At 46.1% G+C, this 18,016-nt stretch overlaps 1 protein-coding gene across 3 annotated transcripts in view; it reads right to left on the bottom strand.

Annotated features, from left to right (window-relative positions):
- The window catches only part of FAXDC2 (fatty acid hydroxylase domain containing 2), a 28,989-nt gene extending 11,007 nt beyond the window's left edge, over positions 1-17,982 (bottom strand). The window contains exons 1-3 of one of the 3 annotated variants that reach the window (XM_036315730.1): positions 11,568-11,697; positions 8,827-8,910; positions 1,760-1,807 (exon numbers count right to left, since the gene is read on the bottom strand). In XM_036315730.1, coding sequence (XP_036171623.1) covers positions 1,760-1,807 — 48 coding nt within the window. In that variant the 5' untranslated portion in view covers positions 8,827-8,910; positions 11,568-11,697. Of the gene's footprint in view, positions 1-1,759; positions 1,808-8,826; positions 8,911-11,567; positions 11,715-17,618 lie in introns of those variants that run through there. The other 2 variants (XM_036315731.1, XM_036315729.1) reach the window with 2 other exon arrangements.
- Between the last annotated feature and the right edge of the window lie 34 nt (positions 17,983-18,016).

Genomic DNA, 18,016 nt, shown 5'->3' with positions numbered 1-18,016 from the left:
GACGGCAGAGAAACTCGCAGGCGATTCTGTCACCCAGAGGAAGGCAGGCGAGCCTTCCAGCAGCTGTGGGCTTTTGGTCACCAGTCCTCCCGTGGAACAGAGATGCCCATTATGTAGGCATGGGAGTCACCTGGGAGCCCTTTAAAAATTCCAGGCCCCTCCCAACCCAGTTACGCAAGAGCCTCCCGGGTGGAGGCTGGGCCTCCAGGTTTTTAAACGCTCCCCAGCCAATACCCAGGCCAGGAGGGTCACCCCAGAAGGCCCTGCAGAACCCTTAGTGAGGACACCGGGACTTCACTGTGCCAGGGCCTAGTTTCCCATCCCGTCACCCGCTTGCCCTGGAAGAAAAGAGTAAGTGAACATACGTTCTGACTCTTAACCCCTCGTCCTTCCAGCAAGACTAGCCAAGGTTGCCAGCTGGACAGGACAATGGGCAGTTCTAGGGGCAAAGAGCACACCACTGGCAGCCACTGGTCCTCAGGAGCCCAACGCGGGGATCGTGGCAAGCCTGGTGCGCACACAAGAGGGTCCCAGACTTGGAGAGGAGGAGCACTGGCTCCAGGTGAGTCAGTTTCTCCTGCACGGAGGACAGGATTACAGACATCCCCCACATGCCATGCTGCTAAGCCCAGAGGCGTCTGCTCAGATCTCCCGTGGGGAGAACTGAGGAGCCGGCCCGAGCACCTGGGCTCACCGGCACTGTGTGAGCTGGGCCACCCACCAAGGGTCAGGGGGTGCTGTGGGGGAGGGAGGGTCGAATAGGACACGTCGTTTTCATCCAGACTTTGGGTCTAAAGGAGCAGACTGTTTTGATTGATCCATTCAGAGCAAGCTGAGTCTGCACTGAATCATTTCTTCTCCGCTTACCCATCCCACCTTTGATCAAAAGACCAACAAACAAACAAACAAAACAGGTCATTGTCCAGGGCCAGTGAAGAGTTCAAGGGCTAGTGCTCATCAGGGACTTGAGCTCTGGAAGTGAGCTTTCCTCGCGCTCCCTCGCCCTCTCCCTCCGCGAGGGCTGGGCCCACAGGACCAGAAGGACTTGTTCTTTAGCGCAGGTGCGCATTGCGAGGTCACCCCGAGCTCGCAGGTGCGCATTGCGAGGTCACCCCGAGCTCGCAGGTGCGCATTGCGAGGTCACCCCGAGCTCGTCAGAAGGGCTGCCTGGGCTTTTGCAATGATTCCTTCTCTAGGACCCAGAGGATCCTTCTCATGAACTTCTCCAGACTCGCTAGGAATTGTTCATTTGAGTTTAATCAAATCAAGCTAAGTCAAACTGAAAACCTCAATTTCACATTCAGGATTAGGTGTTTTTTCCCAGGGATTGTGGCAGTTTCTCTCTCCAGCAGCCCAAGTGGAGGGACGATAAACAGAAGCATGTAGTGCTGAAGTTTGCTGGGTTGAGAGCTGGTTCCCAGTTCCGTTTCCAGTCCCCAGTGGGCCTCTCTCGTCCCCAGAGCGGTTCTAGAGAGGGTGGTTGCACAGGCCTGAGACATGGGACATTCTAAGGGCCAAGAGACAACGGGAGGGCAGCTATGGGGCTGGCAGTTCCCTCGGGCAGGCAAAGGGGCTTTGCTTATAAGGAAGCTTGCAGTCAAGTGCTTGCTCTTGGCTCAGCTACTGAAATGAGCTCACGGCCAATGTGTCAGTTCCCCCTAAACCTCGGGAGAAGTCAGATATGAGCAAGTGCGGGGATGGAGAGGGCCCCTGGCTGCTTCCTCACCAGTGTGGTGGGTGGGTGGGTGCTGGCGTTTACCTGCTTCGGCTTCTCGTCATGGCGCTGACGTCCAGCTTCCCCCTTCATCTGCAATAAGAAAGCACAGGTGGGTCTGGATGTCATTTCACGTGCAGCCAAGGAAGCAGGGAACGGGAAAGTCAGGGGAATGGCTAGCGGTGATTTTTAATGCTGGCCACTCATTAAAATCACCTGGGGAGTTTTAAAAAGTTGCTCTGGGCTTTGGCCGGGTAGCTCAGTTGGTTAGAACACCGTCCCAAGGTTGTGGGTTGGATAACCGGTCAGGGCACATACAAGAATTAAACAATGAATGCATAAATAAGCAGAACAACAAATTGATGTCTCTCTCTCTCCAACCTTCCTCTCTCTCTAGAATCAATAAGTTAAAAAAAAGTTTTACAAGGTTGCTCTGGGCACCAGTAATATGAATCAGGGGGTTGCCAATGGGACTTTGCCTGGAATAGGCTTTCTCAGATACGGGCTGTGACAAATCCTTCTTTTTGAGTAGCTTCACTCTCTGCCTCAGTGTGACTCTCTCCCATCCAGAAGAAATCTCTGTCCTTATCTGCCAATGACCCTAGGAGCCAGGGCTGAAGCCAGGGCTCTGACTCACTTGGACAGCTTCCTCAACATCTGGGAAGTCAGGTTACCACACATGGGCGGGGTTTGTCACAATGAATAACAGTGAAGCATTCTGTAAGCTGTTCAACTGGGATTCAAACAGTAGGTGAACTTATACACAGAAATCGTTAAGACAGTGAGCCTTGACATCTTATACTTTTCTCAGGGTCACATCTCAGTTGTAGCCAGCACTTACTAGTTCTTGTGACCTTGGTCAGTTATCCTATCTGAGCCTTGGTTTCCTTAGCTATAAAATGGGAATAACACCAGTGTCTTTCAGCCATGTGATCTCTGCTGCGAGAGATGTGAGAGAGAAGCACCCATATGCACCCTGACCGGGGATTGAACCCACCACCTTTAGGTGTACCGGAAGACTCTCCCAACGCCTGAGCCACCTGGTCAGGGCCTCACAACACTTGTCATTGTCCCTATTGAATAGTGTCATAACCTGGTTGAAGAGGCGCATGAATGATCACCTGGTCCCACCATGTGACTAGGATGAAGGAACCTCGTCAGAGGAGGCTAGGGGACCTCTCAGAGTTTACAGATGGCAAAGCCAAGATCAGGGTCCTGCTTCCCATATCTCTAAGGACATTTCATTCTTCCGTGTTTGATGATGGTACCTGGTTTTATTATCCTAGATCAGCGGTTCTCAACCTGTGGGTCGGGACCCCTTTGGGGGTCAAATGACCCTTTCACAGGGGTCGCCTAAATACATCAGATATTTACATTATGATTTATAACAGTAGCAAAATTACAGTTATGAAGTAGCAACGAAAATAATTTTATGGTTGGGGGTCACCACAACATGAGGAACTGTATTAAAGGGTCGCAGCATTAGGAAGGTTGAGAACCACTGTCCTAGATGCAGGTTCACCAGCTAGGACCTCAGGAAACAGCTTCCCTTGATCCTCATTTCTTATGTTACTTAGGCGGCAGGAAGGAAGAGAGAATGGCGACTTATAAAGTTAGGACAGCAGAGGAGGTGCCAGGCAGGCTCTCACCGTCTCCACGGTGAACACAGGCTGGCAGGAGGGATACAGGCAGCTCAGAGAGAAGCCTGTCAGGGAGAAGTGCTGGGACAGTGATGCCCAGCCAGGGAGATAGCATCTGATTTAAGAAAAGGCACCTGAATGTTTGGCCAGTGTTGGCCCAACTCCCACCTGAGCGCCCCACCCCAACCCAGCCCCACCTGGGCCTGCTTTTGCTCCCTCCTCCAGCTCCCTCTGTGGCCTGGAAGATAGCAGGGGGACCTGTAGTGGCTTGTTGCTGTGGAGTTCTGTCTCTCTGTGAGTTCTCATGAAAACCAACGAAAGAGCCCTGGCCAGTGTGGCTCAGTTGGCTGGGCGTTGATTGTCCTGGGCACCGAGAAGTCGCCAGTTCAGTTCCTGGTCAGGGCATATGCCCTGGTTGTGGGCTCGATCCCCGGTATGGGGTTTGCAGGAGGCAGCTGATCAATGATTCTCTCTCATCATTGAGGTTTCTCTCTCTCTCTCCCTCTGGTTCCGAGGTTGACACTCAACCACTGATCTCTAATGGCTGGGTGAGAAGTCTCCTTTGAATAACGATTTTTCTCCACCTCCACTGTCCAGAGCACTTCTGGTTGGCCAGATCCAGAGTCTGGCCCACATCGTCACGGCGGACAAGGCCCCGTTCAGACAAGCCACACTTTGTGCAGTGACAGGATTCTGGGATGAGTGAGGCAGATCACTTTCAATCCTGCCTTCTGCCTGCTGCCTGGGGGCCCCGAAGCACAGATCATTAGGCATGAGGAAGGCAGTGCTAGGCACCTGTGGGGATAAGCCTGTCAGATGTCTTCATAATAAGTTCGTAAATATTAAAGGAAACACCAAGTTGGAAGAGACATGGAGAATGAACATGTGCAAACCATCTGCAGGTAGCACGTTCACACCACGTGGTTTCGCCCCCAGGGCTTGCTGGGAGTGGGAGCGGCTCTGTTGATCCTGTTGAGGTGAGCATCCTGTTTGGGCAGGAAGCTGAGGAGATTGTCTGTCTGTCTGTCTTAAGCGTCCAGGACTCTCTTGGCTATGCCACGCCATGGGAACTTCACTTACGAGTCAGACTCATTTCTAGTCTTTTCCCAGCGTCTTATCACCAATATCTTCGATAAGAGTTTTCGAAACAACTAAGACATGACCTTTGATCTTGTAGAAGCTCCTCTAATCCTTCTGAGATTATTTATGGAGAATTTACTCTGCAAGGAGCCCTGGAGCCCCTATCTAGATGCATCAACCCATCATTCCAACGCCCATATGAAAGCACTGGGCTCAAGGTCTGGGCCGCAGCCGAGAAAATGCTGAATAGGGCAGGAGACCTGCACACCTCAGGAATCTTTAAAAAGGGCCACATACAGGCTTTCTCTGTGCCCTGGGAGACATGGTTTCAAATCTCAACACTGAACCTTTCCCTGCCAGATTGGGTTTTAGACCATACACTTTTTTTTTCTTTTTAAAGCAAGATAGATGTAGAATCTGCCATATGAATATAAAAACTGCAATGGAAGATCGTCCTTATTCCATTATTTAGTTCCCCCAAAGAAACTAGTGCACATAAGTTTTTCTCTTTGGAAGAAGTGGTATGCCCTTTTTTTTTTTTATGAGGGAGAGAGAGAAACATTGATTTGTTGTTCTGCTTATTTATGCATTCGTTGGTTGCGTCTTGTATGTGCCCTGGCATTGGATCAAACCCCCAACCTTGGCATATTGGGTCGACACTAATCAACTGAGCCACCTGGCCAAAACCCACCATCACCTCTTTTGCTTTGGCTGCTAGAGAGCTCAGAGTTAAATTTAATGCTCAATTATACTTCTTCAGATTTTTTTTTTCTATTTATAGGCCTGATGCACAAAATGCGTGCAAAAGTAGGCCTTCCTTTCCCTGGCTGCTGACACCAGCTTCCCTGTGGCACCCAGGACCCAGGCTTCCCTCGTAGCCCTGGCTTCGTCCAGAAGGTCGTCTGGAAGGACGTCCGGTCTAATTAGCACATTATGCTTTTATTATTATAGATTATTATAGATTATATAAAAATATATGTGCAAGGTGTTCATTGTGAAATTGTTTTTAATGGCTAGAGATTGGAAACTTACTCCTCAGCTTCCGTCAAGAGAGGATTGGTTAAATAAATTAGAGTACATCCAGTAATGATACATTCTGCAGCCATGGAAGAAATAAGGCAGTTTTGTGTGGGCTCTTTAGAAATATTAAGTGAAAAAAGCAATGTGTGGAACATATGCAATCGTGCATGAGTGTATTTGTATGCTGTTTATGTCCGTATAAAATAATACACGTAATATTAGACTAGCACTGGAAGAACAATGGTGGCTTCTGGTGAGGCGAACTGGGCAGCTGAGGGACAGGGCAGAAGCAAGCCTATCTCTTTACCATTTTGAATTCTGTGCCATGAGTATATTTTACCTGCTCAGAAAATTACGGGAACATTTAAACATTTTTAAACGAATTTAGTGCCCACTCATAGGAAACATTTTACTGAAGAGTCGTACAGTAATTTGCGTTCCCTTTACTCTAAATCAAGATTACTTTCAATTCCTGAAGGGCGTTGAGAAGTCTTTGTCTCCCTTGAAATTGTATGCCAGCTTTTCTGTGCTCATTTTTCAGGGTGGCAGGATCCACGGCTTTCATTAGATTGTGGAAGGCAACTATGACGATTCGGAGCCAGTGCAATAGTCTTCTTCTTCCTTCTATTCCTTCCCCTCCCTCTCCTTTTCCCTCTTCCCCTCCTCCCGCCTTCCTTTTGTTAACAATTTTAAGTTGTCTGAAAGCAAAGCATTAGCAGCAAAGCAACTGGTTCTTTTCTCTACGGAGCACAACGCCTTCCCACCCCCCTCAAAGCAATATGAAAGGTAGTTATTGAGTGCCTGATGGTTTCCAATCAGTTTTTATTTATTTGCAGTTCTGATATATATATATATAGATAGATAGCTTTTATTGTAAGCTATCACAACTTCTTTTGAAATGGACTTTTGAAACGAGAGCTGAGGAGTAAGTATAAATAAACAGGACCACATATTAAAATTAAGAACAAAACCTAAGGGAGACGAGAATGGTGCAAGTACACTGAGACCTTCACCCTGGGAGGAGGCGCCGCAGCTCTGGCTGATGTCACAAGGCAGGGTGTGGGTGTTCGTCAAGTCCATGTTATGAAAACTGCGTGTTGCTGAGATGGAGTGATTAGGGGCTATGTTATCAACTTGACCTTGGAACCCTCTGCTCCGCCCAAACCTTCTGGCCAGAGGGAAAGTGACTGCTTATCTTCGGATAGTGGAAGGCCCACTTGGCTGTAGGAGTCACAGCGATTATCTCTTGACATCTGATACCATCAGAAGGCAGCCACAGAGTATTTCCTAACCTGACATTTGTTCTCTGGCGAAGCCAACAGCCCACATGCTATCTCCCAAGAACCTTAGCTGGGTCGGGAACTCTTCTGAGCTACTCAATCCTATCATTCTGCTGAATAATTTATGCCGAGGCAGCTTGTTTTCCGTACCTCCCTACCTGTCTGCAGACATGTTTTCAGTTTTAAGTGAACAGAGTCAGAAAGATTCTAGGGGAGACCTCACAGTGGAGAGAGAAGTTCCTTAATATTGTTGGCCAATGGTAGTGCTCAAGTTAGAAACTTTGGAAAACGAAATCAACAACAATTATTAAATATTTAATATGTTAAGGTACTATAATCACATTTTTATTGTTTCCTCTTTTTTTTTTTAAATATATTTTATTGATTTTTTTACAGAGAGGAAGGGAGAGAGATAGAAACATCAATGAGAGAGAAACATCGATCAGCTGCCTCCTGCACATCTCCTACTGGGGATATGCTCGCAACCCAGGTACATGCCCTTGACCGGAATCGAACCTGGGACCTTTCAGTCCGCAGGCCGACGCTCTATCCACTGAGCCAAACCGGTTTCGGCTCCTCTCTGACTTTTTCCTCTACTTTTTAAATTCTTTCAGATTCCCTCATCTAAGAACTAGAAGTTGTCTTAAGCTCACTTATTCTTATGCCCCCATTTTCCATCTGAAGAAAAGGAGGCCTAGAGATATTCAGCATTCAACTTCAGATCACCGTTATTTAGATCCAGTGCTCATTATACCAACGGAGTCTGCAAAAAGTATACAAAGTGCTGATGTGAGTGAATGTGGGGTAGGCATCAGGATTTTAAAGGGACACAAAGGAATGAGATCAGCCCCTCTTAGCCATGAACAGTGTATTAGATATTGTGTGTCTTTAATACCAAAGGGAAAATAGAACATGTTTCTCTAAAATATTAACCATCCTTTTAAGAATCATTTATTGTGAACTAGATACAATGCTAGGCACAGGAGATACAAAGATAAAGAAGACGTGCTTTGTGCCCTATTTAATAAAGTAACACTATATAACTTTGATTTTCCAAGTGATAAAGTATATCGGAGGAGATTATGAAATAGGATTTATAATGAGAATTCTTTCAGGGAAGAGAAAGAAATGAAATGCACTAAAAATAAGTATTCTGATACTCTATAACCATGAAATGATTCCTTCTTAAAGGGAATTGGATATGTATTGTGAGATTATCCAAATTAGGTACATTTTAGTGTGGTTCTTTCAAAAGCAGATGATTCTGACTGTGCAAGCTTTTTACTGCAGAATCCCCCAATCTAGATAAAGGACACAGTGAGGCTGCAACTGATGTCCATGACCTCAGGGATCTGAACACAGGGCAGGGATGGGGTGAGGGTGGGAGGAGTAGAGAGAGTTTAGTTTTGTCTGTCTGTACCCTGATTCTTTCAGACCCTAGGTTCCTGATATTCTGCATGGTTAATAACGGTTCCCATTTCATAGGTATTGAGATTTGTTATATCTATGTGAAAGTGCAAGGTTTCTCGTGTACATCTTGTGAAATTATTACAATTATTTACCTTAGAGGAAACAGAGAGAGAAAAAAGACCTTGTGGATCACCTTTCTGTAGCTAAGGAGATTAGCCCACACAGCAGAACTGATTTGTTCGGAACTTCAGTTTCTGGCAAAATGCAGGCCTCCGCACGCTTTGCGTAGCGCTACATGTGATTTTGGAATAGCACAAATTTGTGTTTCGTAAGAGGGAAATGACACAGGGGGAGGGCTGCTGACATGGGGGCTGGGACTCCTGGCATTATTTCAGGCTGTTTGCATTTTTTAAAAAATTTATTTTATTGATTTTTCACAGAGAGGACGGGAGAGGGATAGAGAGTTAGAAACATCGATGAGAGAGAAACATCGATTAGCTGCCTCCTGCACACCACCTACTGGGGATGTGCCCGCAACCAAGGTACATGCCCTTGACCGGAATCGAACCTGGGGCCCTTCAGTCCGCAGGGCGACGCTCTATCCACTGAGTCAAACCAGTCAGGGCGGCTATTTGCATTCTTAGAACAAGCCCAGCAATGGGCTTCCAGGACTGAGACTGACCTGAAATGCGATTACACCGCTTAAAGCCTCTGGTGAAGAGGGTTTTCAGGAGCTGCTGTAACCATGGTCTGGGCCTAAGCAAGGCTTTTAAGGAAAAAGATATTCAAGATGATGAAATGCATGAAGGGAAAGGCCAAACTCTGAGACAAAACAACTCCCTCTGGACAGCTTTAGCCATTACTGCCACCGACTGCGTGCCCGGGAGGCTGAACGCCTGCCTGTCATGTTTACTATATCTACAGCGCCAAGCACAGGCGCGGCCTGTAGCACATACCCGGGAAGTAGGTGTTGAATAAATAAAAGAAGGAGAAATGAATGAAAAGCATTCCTTCTTTGCACTCAGAAGGTGTCCAACATTTGCTATTGGACATCTCAGGACCTTTCCCTGTACTAATGATTTTCGTTCCTAAGGTCAGAAGTTGCTGCTCAGAGCATTTCTGTTTTACCAAATGTCCCAGCAGCCACATGCAGAAGAATGAATCCAGACGACTGCCTTTCAACCATCCTCAAAAATTAACTCAAAATGGGTTAAAGCCTTGAATGTCACACCTGAAACCATAAAACACATGGAAGAACACAGATGCTAAGTTTCTGGACATAACTTAGTGATGATTTTGTGGATTTAATTCCAATGGCAAGGGAAACAAAAGCAAAAATAAACAAATGGGACTACATCAAACTAAAAAGCGTTTGTACAGCAAAGGAAACCATCAACAAATTGAAAAGGCAGCCTACGAATGGGAAAAGATATTTGCAAATCATATACCTGATAAGCAGTTAATATCAAAATATATAAGAATTCAAACATCTCAACAACAACAACAACCAAAAAACCCAATCAAAAAAATGGGCAAGGAGCTCTATCAGTGGATAGAGAGTCAGCTTGCAGATTGAAGGGTCCTGGGTTCGATTCCAGTCAAGGGCACATGCCTGGGTTGCGGGCTTGATCCCCAGTAGGGGGCATGCAGGAAGCAGCCAATCAATGATTCTCTCTCATCATTGATGTTTCTAACTCTTTCTCCTGTCCTCTCTGAAATCAATAAAAAAGTATTTAAAAAAAGGGCAAGGGATCTGAATAGGCACTTTTGCAAAGATGACATACAGATAGCCAACAGGCACATGAAAAGATGTTCAACATCATTAATTATTAGGGAAATGTAAATCAAAACCACAATGAGAATCACTGCACACCTGTTGGAATGGCTATCATCAAAGAGACAAGAAATAACAAATGTTGTTGACGATGCAGAGAACAGAGAACGCTTGTGCACTGCTCGTGGGATTGTAAATGAGTGCAGCCACTATGGAAAACAGTATGAAGATGCCTCAAATTACCATATGACCTAGCTATTTCTCTTCTGTGTATTTACCTGGAGAATATGAAATACTAATTTGAAACGATATTTGCACACCTACGCTCATTGCAGCATTATTTACAATAGTCAAGATATGGAAATAGCCCTGGCTGGTTAGCTCAGTTGTTTAGAGTGTTGTCTCCATACACCAAGGTTGTGAGTTCGATCCCCGGTCAGGCACATACAAGAATCAACCAATGAATGCATAAGTGGAACAACACATCAATGTTTCTCTATTTCCTCTCTCTCTCAAATCAATAAATTAAAAATTTTTGTAAAAGATATGGAAATAACTTAAGTGCCCATCAACAACCAAAGATAAGCAAATGTGGTCTATATACTATTACTCAGCCATAAAAAAGTGAAATCCTGCCATTTATGACAACATGGATGGACCTTAAAAGTATTACACTTAAGTAAAAGAAGTCAGATAGGAAAAGACAAACACCATATGATTTCACTCATATGTGGGCTATATAACCAAAACCAAATGAGCAAACAACAAAACAAACGAAAAGCAAACTTACAGAGGCAGACAACAGATGGTGGTTACCCGAGGGGAAGGGGGTGGAGGAAGGGCAAAACGGAAAGGGGGTCCACTGAATGGTGCTGGGTGGAAGCTTGACTTTTGAGGTGAGCATGATGTAGTATATACAGATGTTGAAGTATAATGTTACACACCTGAAACAATGTTATAAACCAATCTTGCCTCAATCAAACATTTTAAAAATTATTTAATTATAAAGAAGGAAGGAGGGAAGAAAGCATTCTGGGATATTGTTCAGACACAGATCTTGAGTGGAGAGGATAGGAGGTGCCAGATGTGAGAATGTATTTTGCCTTTTTTTTTTTTAAATTCTCACTTGAGGATATGTTTTTATTGGTTTTTAGAGAAAAACAGAGAGAGAAAAACATTGATATGAGAGATCACTGATCTCAATTGGTTGCCTCCCTATATACCTCGACTGGGATGGAACCTGAAACCTAGGTTTATGCCCTAAGGAGGAATCAAATCTGCAACCTTTTTGGTGTATGGGACGACGCTCCAACCAACTGAGCCACACTGGTCAGGGCTTGCCTTTTCCTTCCTTTTTTAAAAAAAAAAATAAATAAAATTTTTTATTGATTTCAGAGAGGAAGGGAAAGGGAGAGAAAGAAACATCAATGATGAGTCACTGATTGGCTGCCTCCTGCACGCCCCCTACTGGGGGTCCTGCAACCCAGGCAAGTGTCCTTGACTGGAATCAAACCTGGGACCCTTCAATCTGCAGACGGGCGCTCTATCCACTGCGCATACCGGCTAGGGCGAGCTTGCCTTTTCTTTAAATGAACTTGGACTGGTCTTGACTTTGGCAAGAGCTTCCCTCCCCAGCAATTCCCACTCACCTCTGCAGTGGGCTGCTTCCCAGCTCCTCCAATGTCCCGGCCACAGCTCAGGGCTGCTTTCTCTTCCCCTTCAGCCCCTGCCCAGGCGGCTGCAGTCGCCTTACCCTGTTTTGTTACTGGAGTGGGTCAGGAGGCTGGCCTTGGAGATCACGTTACCCAGCAGCCCACTGGCTTGAGCCAGGCACGTGACAAGAGGAAAAAGCCTGCGTCTGTGTGGACAGGAGACAAAAAGTGCCCTTCTTGCCAAAGAACACCTCCTTAAAGCCCAGAGGAGATGGGTAGTCAGGCAGGAGCTTGAAAGAGGGCACTTGGCCAAACTTTGGGCTTTTGTTTTCTTTTTAAAAACTTTGTTCATCTTCCTCAACTTAAGAAAATGTTGCTGTCCCATGGGAGGCAGTTTCAGTAAGAGATGTGGAAAGCAGAAGGCAGGCAGTCCAAGCAGATAAAAAGGTTACATGGAGCAGAGAAGCTCACTCTCACTCTCTCTCTCTTATTTGTTATTGCTGGGGAGGGCAGGCAAGGGAGAAGGCAAGGTGCATGTGCTTATACTAGTGAGTCTGGAAGGGGTGCCTGGAGAGGTGAAGTTTACATGTTGATTGAAACAGGTGAAATTAGGATACAGGATCCATGACATGAACGGGTGAGCACCTTTGAAAAGGAACCGAGCTTTTATTTTTTTAAATTTCTAAAAAAATTTTTTGAATAGGCAATATATGCATCTGATACAAAATACAAAAGGGGCAAAAGAGTGGACAGGAAAAAGTCTTTTTTCACTCCCTCTCCCCAACCCAGTGTTTTTTTCTATCTGTCCATGGCTTGTTTATGTAAATACAAACATGTCTGCCTCTCTTCTTTAGAAACCTCATACACAGGTGTTAGTTCTGCTCCTTGCTTTTTCGATTTAACAAACGTGGAAATTGTTTCATATAGTACCTTGAAGTGATAGCACATTCTTTTTAATGGCTGCATGCTGCCCCATTGTATAGGTGTGTCATGCTCTATTTGGCTAATAAAGGACCATGAATGCTTGGTCACAAATTAATTACATTTTGTACAACTTGTTCATGTTTATCCTCATCTTTCCTTTCAGAGGTACCCATATTGTTTTTCAATATTCCAGGTATTTATGTAATGTATATATTCCCTGGTTCAACAAGTCTGTCTATCTTGTGTGCTGATCAGATTTTGCTACCTGACTTCCAAGGCCCACCTTAATCTAGTTGCTCTCATGTAACATTATTCCACACTTCTTTCTACTTTATAATGCTCCAAGCATCACCGTCAAGCACAAACATTTATTGTTCCCTAGCCATGTGCAGACATTTTTTTTTTAAACTTGGAAAGAGGAGGGGCGGGGGGGGGGGGAGAAACATTGATTCATTATTCCACTTATTTATGTATTCATTGGTTGACTTTTTAAAAAAATATATTTTATTGATTTTTTTACAGAGAGGGAGAGGGATAGAGAGTTAGAAACATCAATCAGCTGCCTCCTGCACACTCCCTACTGGGGTTGTGCCCGCAACCAAGGTACATGCCCTTGACCGGAATTGAACCTGGGACCCTTGAGTCCGCAGGCTGACGCTCTATCCACTGAGCCAAACTGGTTAGGGCAATTTGGTTGACTCCTGTATGTGCCCTGACCAGGGATCAAACCCATAACCTTGGCATATGAGGGAACGCTCCAACCAACTGAGCAACCTGGCCACGTCCATGAAGTGCTCTTGAGGGGTCCTGAGACCCTGCAGGAGGCAGGTCTGAGTTCCACCTGAGAGCAGACACCACCAGCTTTGTGAGCTCGGCCTCTCTCAGTCTGTTGCCTCATTTGTACAATGAGTGAGATGGGCTAGTGTAGTGGTTCTCAACCTTCCCAATGCCACGACCCTTTAATACAGTTCCTCATGTTGTGGTGACCCCCAATGTCATTGTTACAAATTGAACATAATTAAAGCATAGTGATTAATCACAAAAACAATATGTCATTATATATGTGTTTTCCGATGGTCTCAGGCGACCCCTGTGAAAGGGTCGTTCAACCGCCAAAGGGGTCGCGACTCACAGGTTGAGAACCGATGGGTTAGTGGCTCTCTGAGGCCCCTCCCAGTTCTAATGTCTGATAATCTGGAGTTGAGATTTTAAACTGTGTTTAAATTTTCCTGGAATACATCCCCTATCCCAAGCCCCAAACACACACATCTGGTTAGAAACTTCCAAGATATTCTGAAGCCTTTGGGTCCCATTGTTTCTAGAACATTACAGAATGTTAGAGAAGTTCAAAAGAAGATTCTCAATACTGGTCATATAAAAAAAATCACAGATCTGGCTGTAACAAGAGAGATGCTGGGGTTGATGTATGTAATACCAGGGACTGGGAGAGAGGAAGGGAAGAGAGGCTTAAAACTGACTACAGAGTCCCGAAAGACAAGTTTTACTTTTAACTCTTTGCACTGGCCTATATTTTTATTTGCCTATAGCAGGGATCAACTTTCTTCTTTGTAAAGTACTGAATATTCAGTTAGCAGCCTTGGAGAATTCCACAATAGCAATAATCAAAAGGATGTAGTTGTCCTCGCTGGTTTGGCTCAGTGCAGTGGTCGGCAAACTGCGGCTCGCGAGCCATGTGCGGCTCTTTGGCCCCTGGAGTGTGGCCACGACGTTTCAATCGCACTGTACGTGCTCGCCCGCACGTGGTATTTTGTGGAAGAGCCACACTCAAGGGGCTGCAGTTTGCCGACCACTTGCTCAGTGGATAGAGCACCAGCTTTGCAGGCTGAGGGCCCCGGGTTCGATTCCACTCAAGCTTGATCCCCAGGTGGGGGTGTGCTGGAGGCAGCTGATCAATGATTCTCTCTCATCATTGATGTTTCTCTCTTTCCCTCTCCCTTCCTCTCGGAAATTAATAATAATTTAAAAAAGGATGTAGTTAATTATTTCTCAATCAGAATCACCTAGTAAAATTACCTAAATTGTTACTTAATATTTCCATAAGCAACATTTACCATAACTGGGAGAGGCTAGCTTTCTTTTTAAAAAATCAAATTTAGTGTAATTTTAAAAAAAGCTAAATGTTTTTGCCTTTACTCCATTCTCTGTGTCAAAATAATCTTTAAAAACATAAACCAGGTCAGGAAAATCCTCCTGGGTTTCCCAGTGCCCTTTCAAGAGTATAATTCTAAAGCCCCCCACATTTTGGCTCACCTGGGGTCTCTGTTTTCCTCTCCAGCCTCACCTTGAACTACTTTGCCTTTGCTTCACCTCTCCGAAGCCGCCCAGGCCTCCCTTTACCTCTTACACATACAACTCAGTTTCCCTCTGCCTGAAACTTAATTGCTCCCATTCCTCATGCCCCCCTTTCTCTCTGATTCCGCCCTGATCTCTGCCTAAATGCATCTTCCTAGAGAGGTCTTCTTTGACCTAAGTAACTTCGCCTATCTTCCCCCAATCCAGTTATTCTGTCACTTCACCCCATTAGTTTCCTTCATGATAGTTATCAGTTTCTCATTATCCTTTCCATTATTACTCAATGCTTATTTACTTGCTCTATTGTCCTCCCTGACACCAAATGTCAAGTTGCACAAGGCCAGGAAATATGTCTATTTCATTCACCAGTGTATCCTCCAGTGTCAGCCTGGTGTTCTGGCCTGATCAAATGGCCCATAAACAAACCTGGATAAACACCCAATCTCATATTAGAAGATTCAAATCCTGGTCTTATCTCTGGGAGCTGGGTGACCTTAAATTATTTAATTACTTTCCGTGAAATTAGGGGAATGCATTCTTCTTATTGCTAGTACATTCTGAAGTGTTACTTTAGAAGACTTTAACGTCAAAGAAAATCAAATGAGATATGAATAAAATAGATTTGATATCTATTTCTGGATTAAAAAATAAACTGATCTCATCAGAGATCTGAAGGTTTTCAGGTTGTAATCAAAAGATCAAAATAATACTCAAATGCATAGTCATGAAATACGATATTTGCCTTATATTCAGGAGAAGTTTGATGATGTGTTGATAATTTTCAAGTCAGAAGAAGGGTTTTCTATTATGTAGAAAAAACAGGGACAACATACTGTGAAAGCAAGAAGTTAACCCCAAAGATACCAAGAAGAAAATGTCAGCTGGGTGTGTTTTTCAGTGGAATGTAAAGATAAATATATTATCTGATAAAGGACATTATACAAAGTGACAGACCTTGTTTACTTCGGAGGCGGGGTGGAGGGAGCACTCTAACAGTGGGACTAGTCAATTGACTGGCATCTATAATAAATGTGTGAGACTTGGCGCAGAGGGTGATTTACAATGGTACTGTACGCCTGGACGCATTTACCTTCTTACCCATTTCCAAAACATTTCAAACCTGTTTTTATTACATTTTATCCCCCATTTCAAACCTGTTTTTATTACATTTTATCTTGGCACACACATTACACTTTAAGAAACGCACCCTGTTAGATTTACTTCGGACTGGGAGTAACAGAAAGCCTAACTGGCCAAGGATAGCGCCCTGACTGGGTCTTAGGGAGATCCATTTACGAGTGTTTCTCAATTTTCTTTGACCTATAATCTCCCAGCTGAGAAATTATGATTAAGCCTTACTTTCTATACTTTGTAGTTCAAAAGCAATATATATATATATATATATATATATATATATATATATATATATATATATTTAAAATAAATATAACATTGTATTAGTGAAGATATTCCCCAACTGCCCTCCCATTTGTTTGGGGCCTTTCTCCCAAAGACCATCAGTGACTTTGTTCTAATTTTGAACTAGCGGGAGTGCAGCAAAAAAAAAATCCATTGTTCACAACAAACACGCCAGCACCTCCTGCAATACAAGCCACCTGTGTTTTTTGTTTTACATTTATCTTCAATAAATAACCTGAGAAATAAACACCATGTTCTAATCTAGGTGAAGGTGTGCGGGGGGTGGAGATGTTTCCGGGTTGATTGTTTCAGTGCACAACAGGCCTGAGCTGCAGGAAAAAACAAAATTCCAAGCAAGGACTGTGAAGCCTGCTCCTCTGCCCTCCTCTCCCGAGCCTCGCAAGCGGGCCAAAGGGCACCGGGACCCCGGGGACCAGCGGAGGGAGCGTCCCCGGCTGCTCCATCACGTCTGCAGCGCCGCTCACAGCCCCGACCCGGCCCGGCCCGGGGGTAACAGACCACCAGGAACGGTCATTGAACACACACGTTTCCCATTTATTAATCCAACCACCTTGCGAGAGAGCTACTCATCTCTGTTACAGACAAGGAGGCGACACTCACTTGCGGTGAAGGGTCCCGGAAGTGCCTGTGATACTCTACCCTGGGGGCTGGGGGGGCCGGGGGCTCACCCCGGAGCACAGAGGGGAAACCCAGCTGGAAACGGCGGCTGAAGGCCCGCTCTGCGCCCGGCCTTGGAAATGGACGGAGGGTTCCGAGACTTCCCTTGGAGGGAAATGTTTACACGTGGGGAGGCCTCCGGACCAGCACGGGGCTTTGGCGTCCTCGTCTCCTCTCAGGAACCGGGAATGGTGGCCGCGGGCGGGATGTCAGCGCTTGGTCGTCCTGGCCCCGCTGGAGGCCACGGCAGCGAGGCACCCCGGCCCCGCTAACCGCTCCCGGGGCCGGGCGTTAGCAAAGAGCCTTTCCCAACGGGATTTATTGGGAATTCAGGGACCTCCTAGGCCAGGCCTCGGGCCCTCGCTCTCGCCATGGAAACCTAGGGAGTCTACCTCGCGTTCGCCGGCGACGCTGGGCCCGCCCCGGCTTCCCCCAGGGGAGTCCGCGTGCTCTTTGTAACTCGAGTAGGTCCTGGCGGGCCCGTTGCTATGGTAACGTTGCTCGCCCGCCTCCCATAGGCTGGGAGGAGGGAGGCGGGCCTCGGCGGACGTCGCCCACGCTCGGTTTGGGGGTGCTGCTCCACCTCTAATAACTGTTTGCCCGAAAGGAGACCGTAAGGTAGATCCTTTGTGAGGGGTTCAGGGAAGCCCATCAGTACAGAGTGAAACGTCAGGATCACGCCCCACCAACCTTCCCCCCCAAATCCGCTCCTACCAAAGATGTGAAGATCCTTCAAACTAGGGAGAAGTAAGCGTTGTAATTTGGGATGTGGTCTGGTGGGCCACCTCCTTTGGTCCATCCAGGCCCCGGCCACCAAGGAGGGGCTAATTCGAGACCACGCCCCTTCCCTGCTGCAGGGAAGGAGAACCAAAATGGAGGAGTTGGGATCAAGATTAAATTGAGTCAGCGCGACTAATCTCGCGAAGACCCAGGGCGGCTGTGTTCCGCACGCGTCCTCCCAGGCCACACCGCTCCGCCATTTTCTTAGCTTTGCGCCTGCGCGCTTGCTCCCGCGAGCTCAGCGGGTGGGCTGTAGCGGGGGCGCGCCGGAGGGGAGGAGAAGGCATTGCCAGGCGCGCGCGCGTCGGGAGTGACGCGAAGGGAGCAGGCGA

The sequence above is a fragment of the Myotis myotis genome, unplaced genomic scaffold (assembly GCF_014108235.1).
Source record: "Myotis myotis isolate mMyoMyo1 unplaced genomic scaffold, mMyoMyo1.p scaffold_m19_p_6, whole genome shotgun sequence".
NCBI classification, from domain to species: domain Eukaryota; kingdom Metazoa; phylum Chordata; class Mammalia; order Chiroptera; family Vespertilionidae; genus Myotis; species Myotis myotis.
Note: the sequence above shows the minus strand (reverse complement) of the source record. Positions and strands in the feature narration are given on the sequence as shown.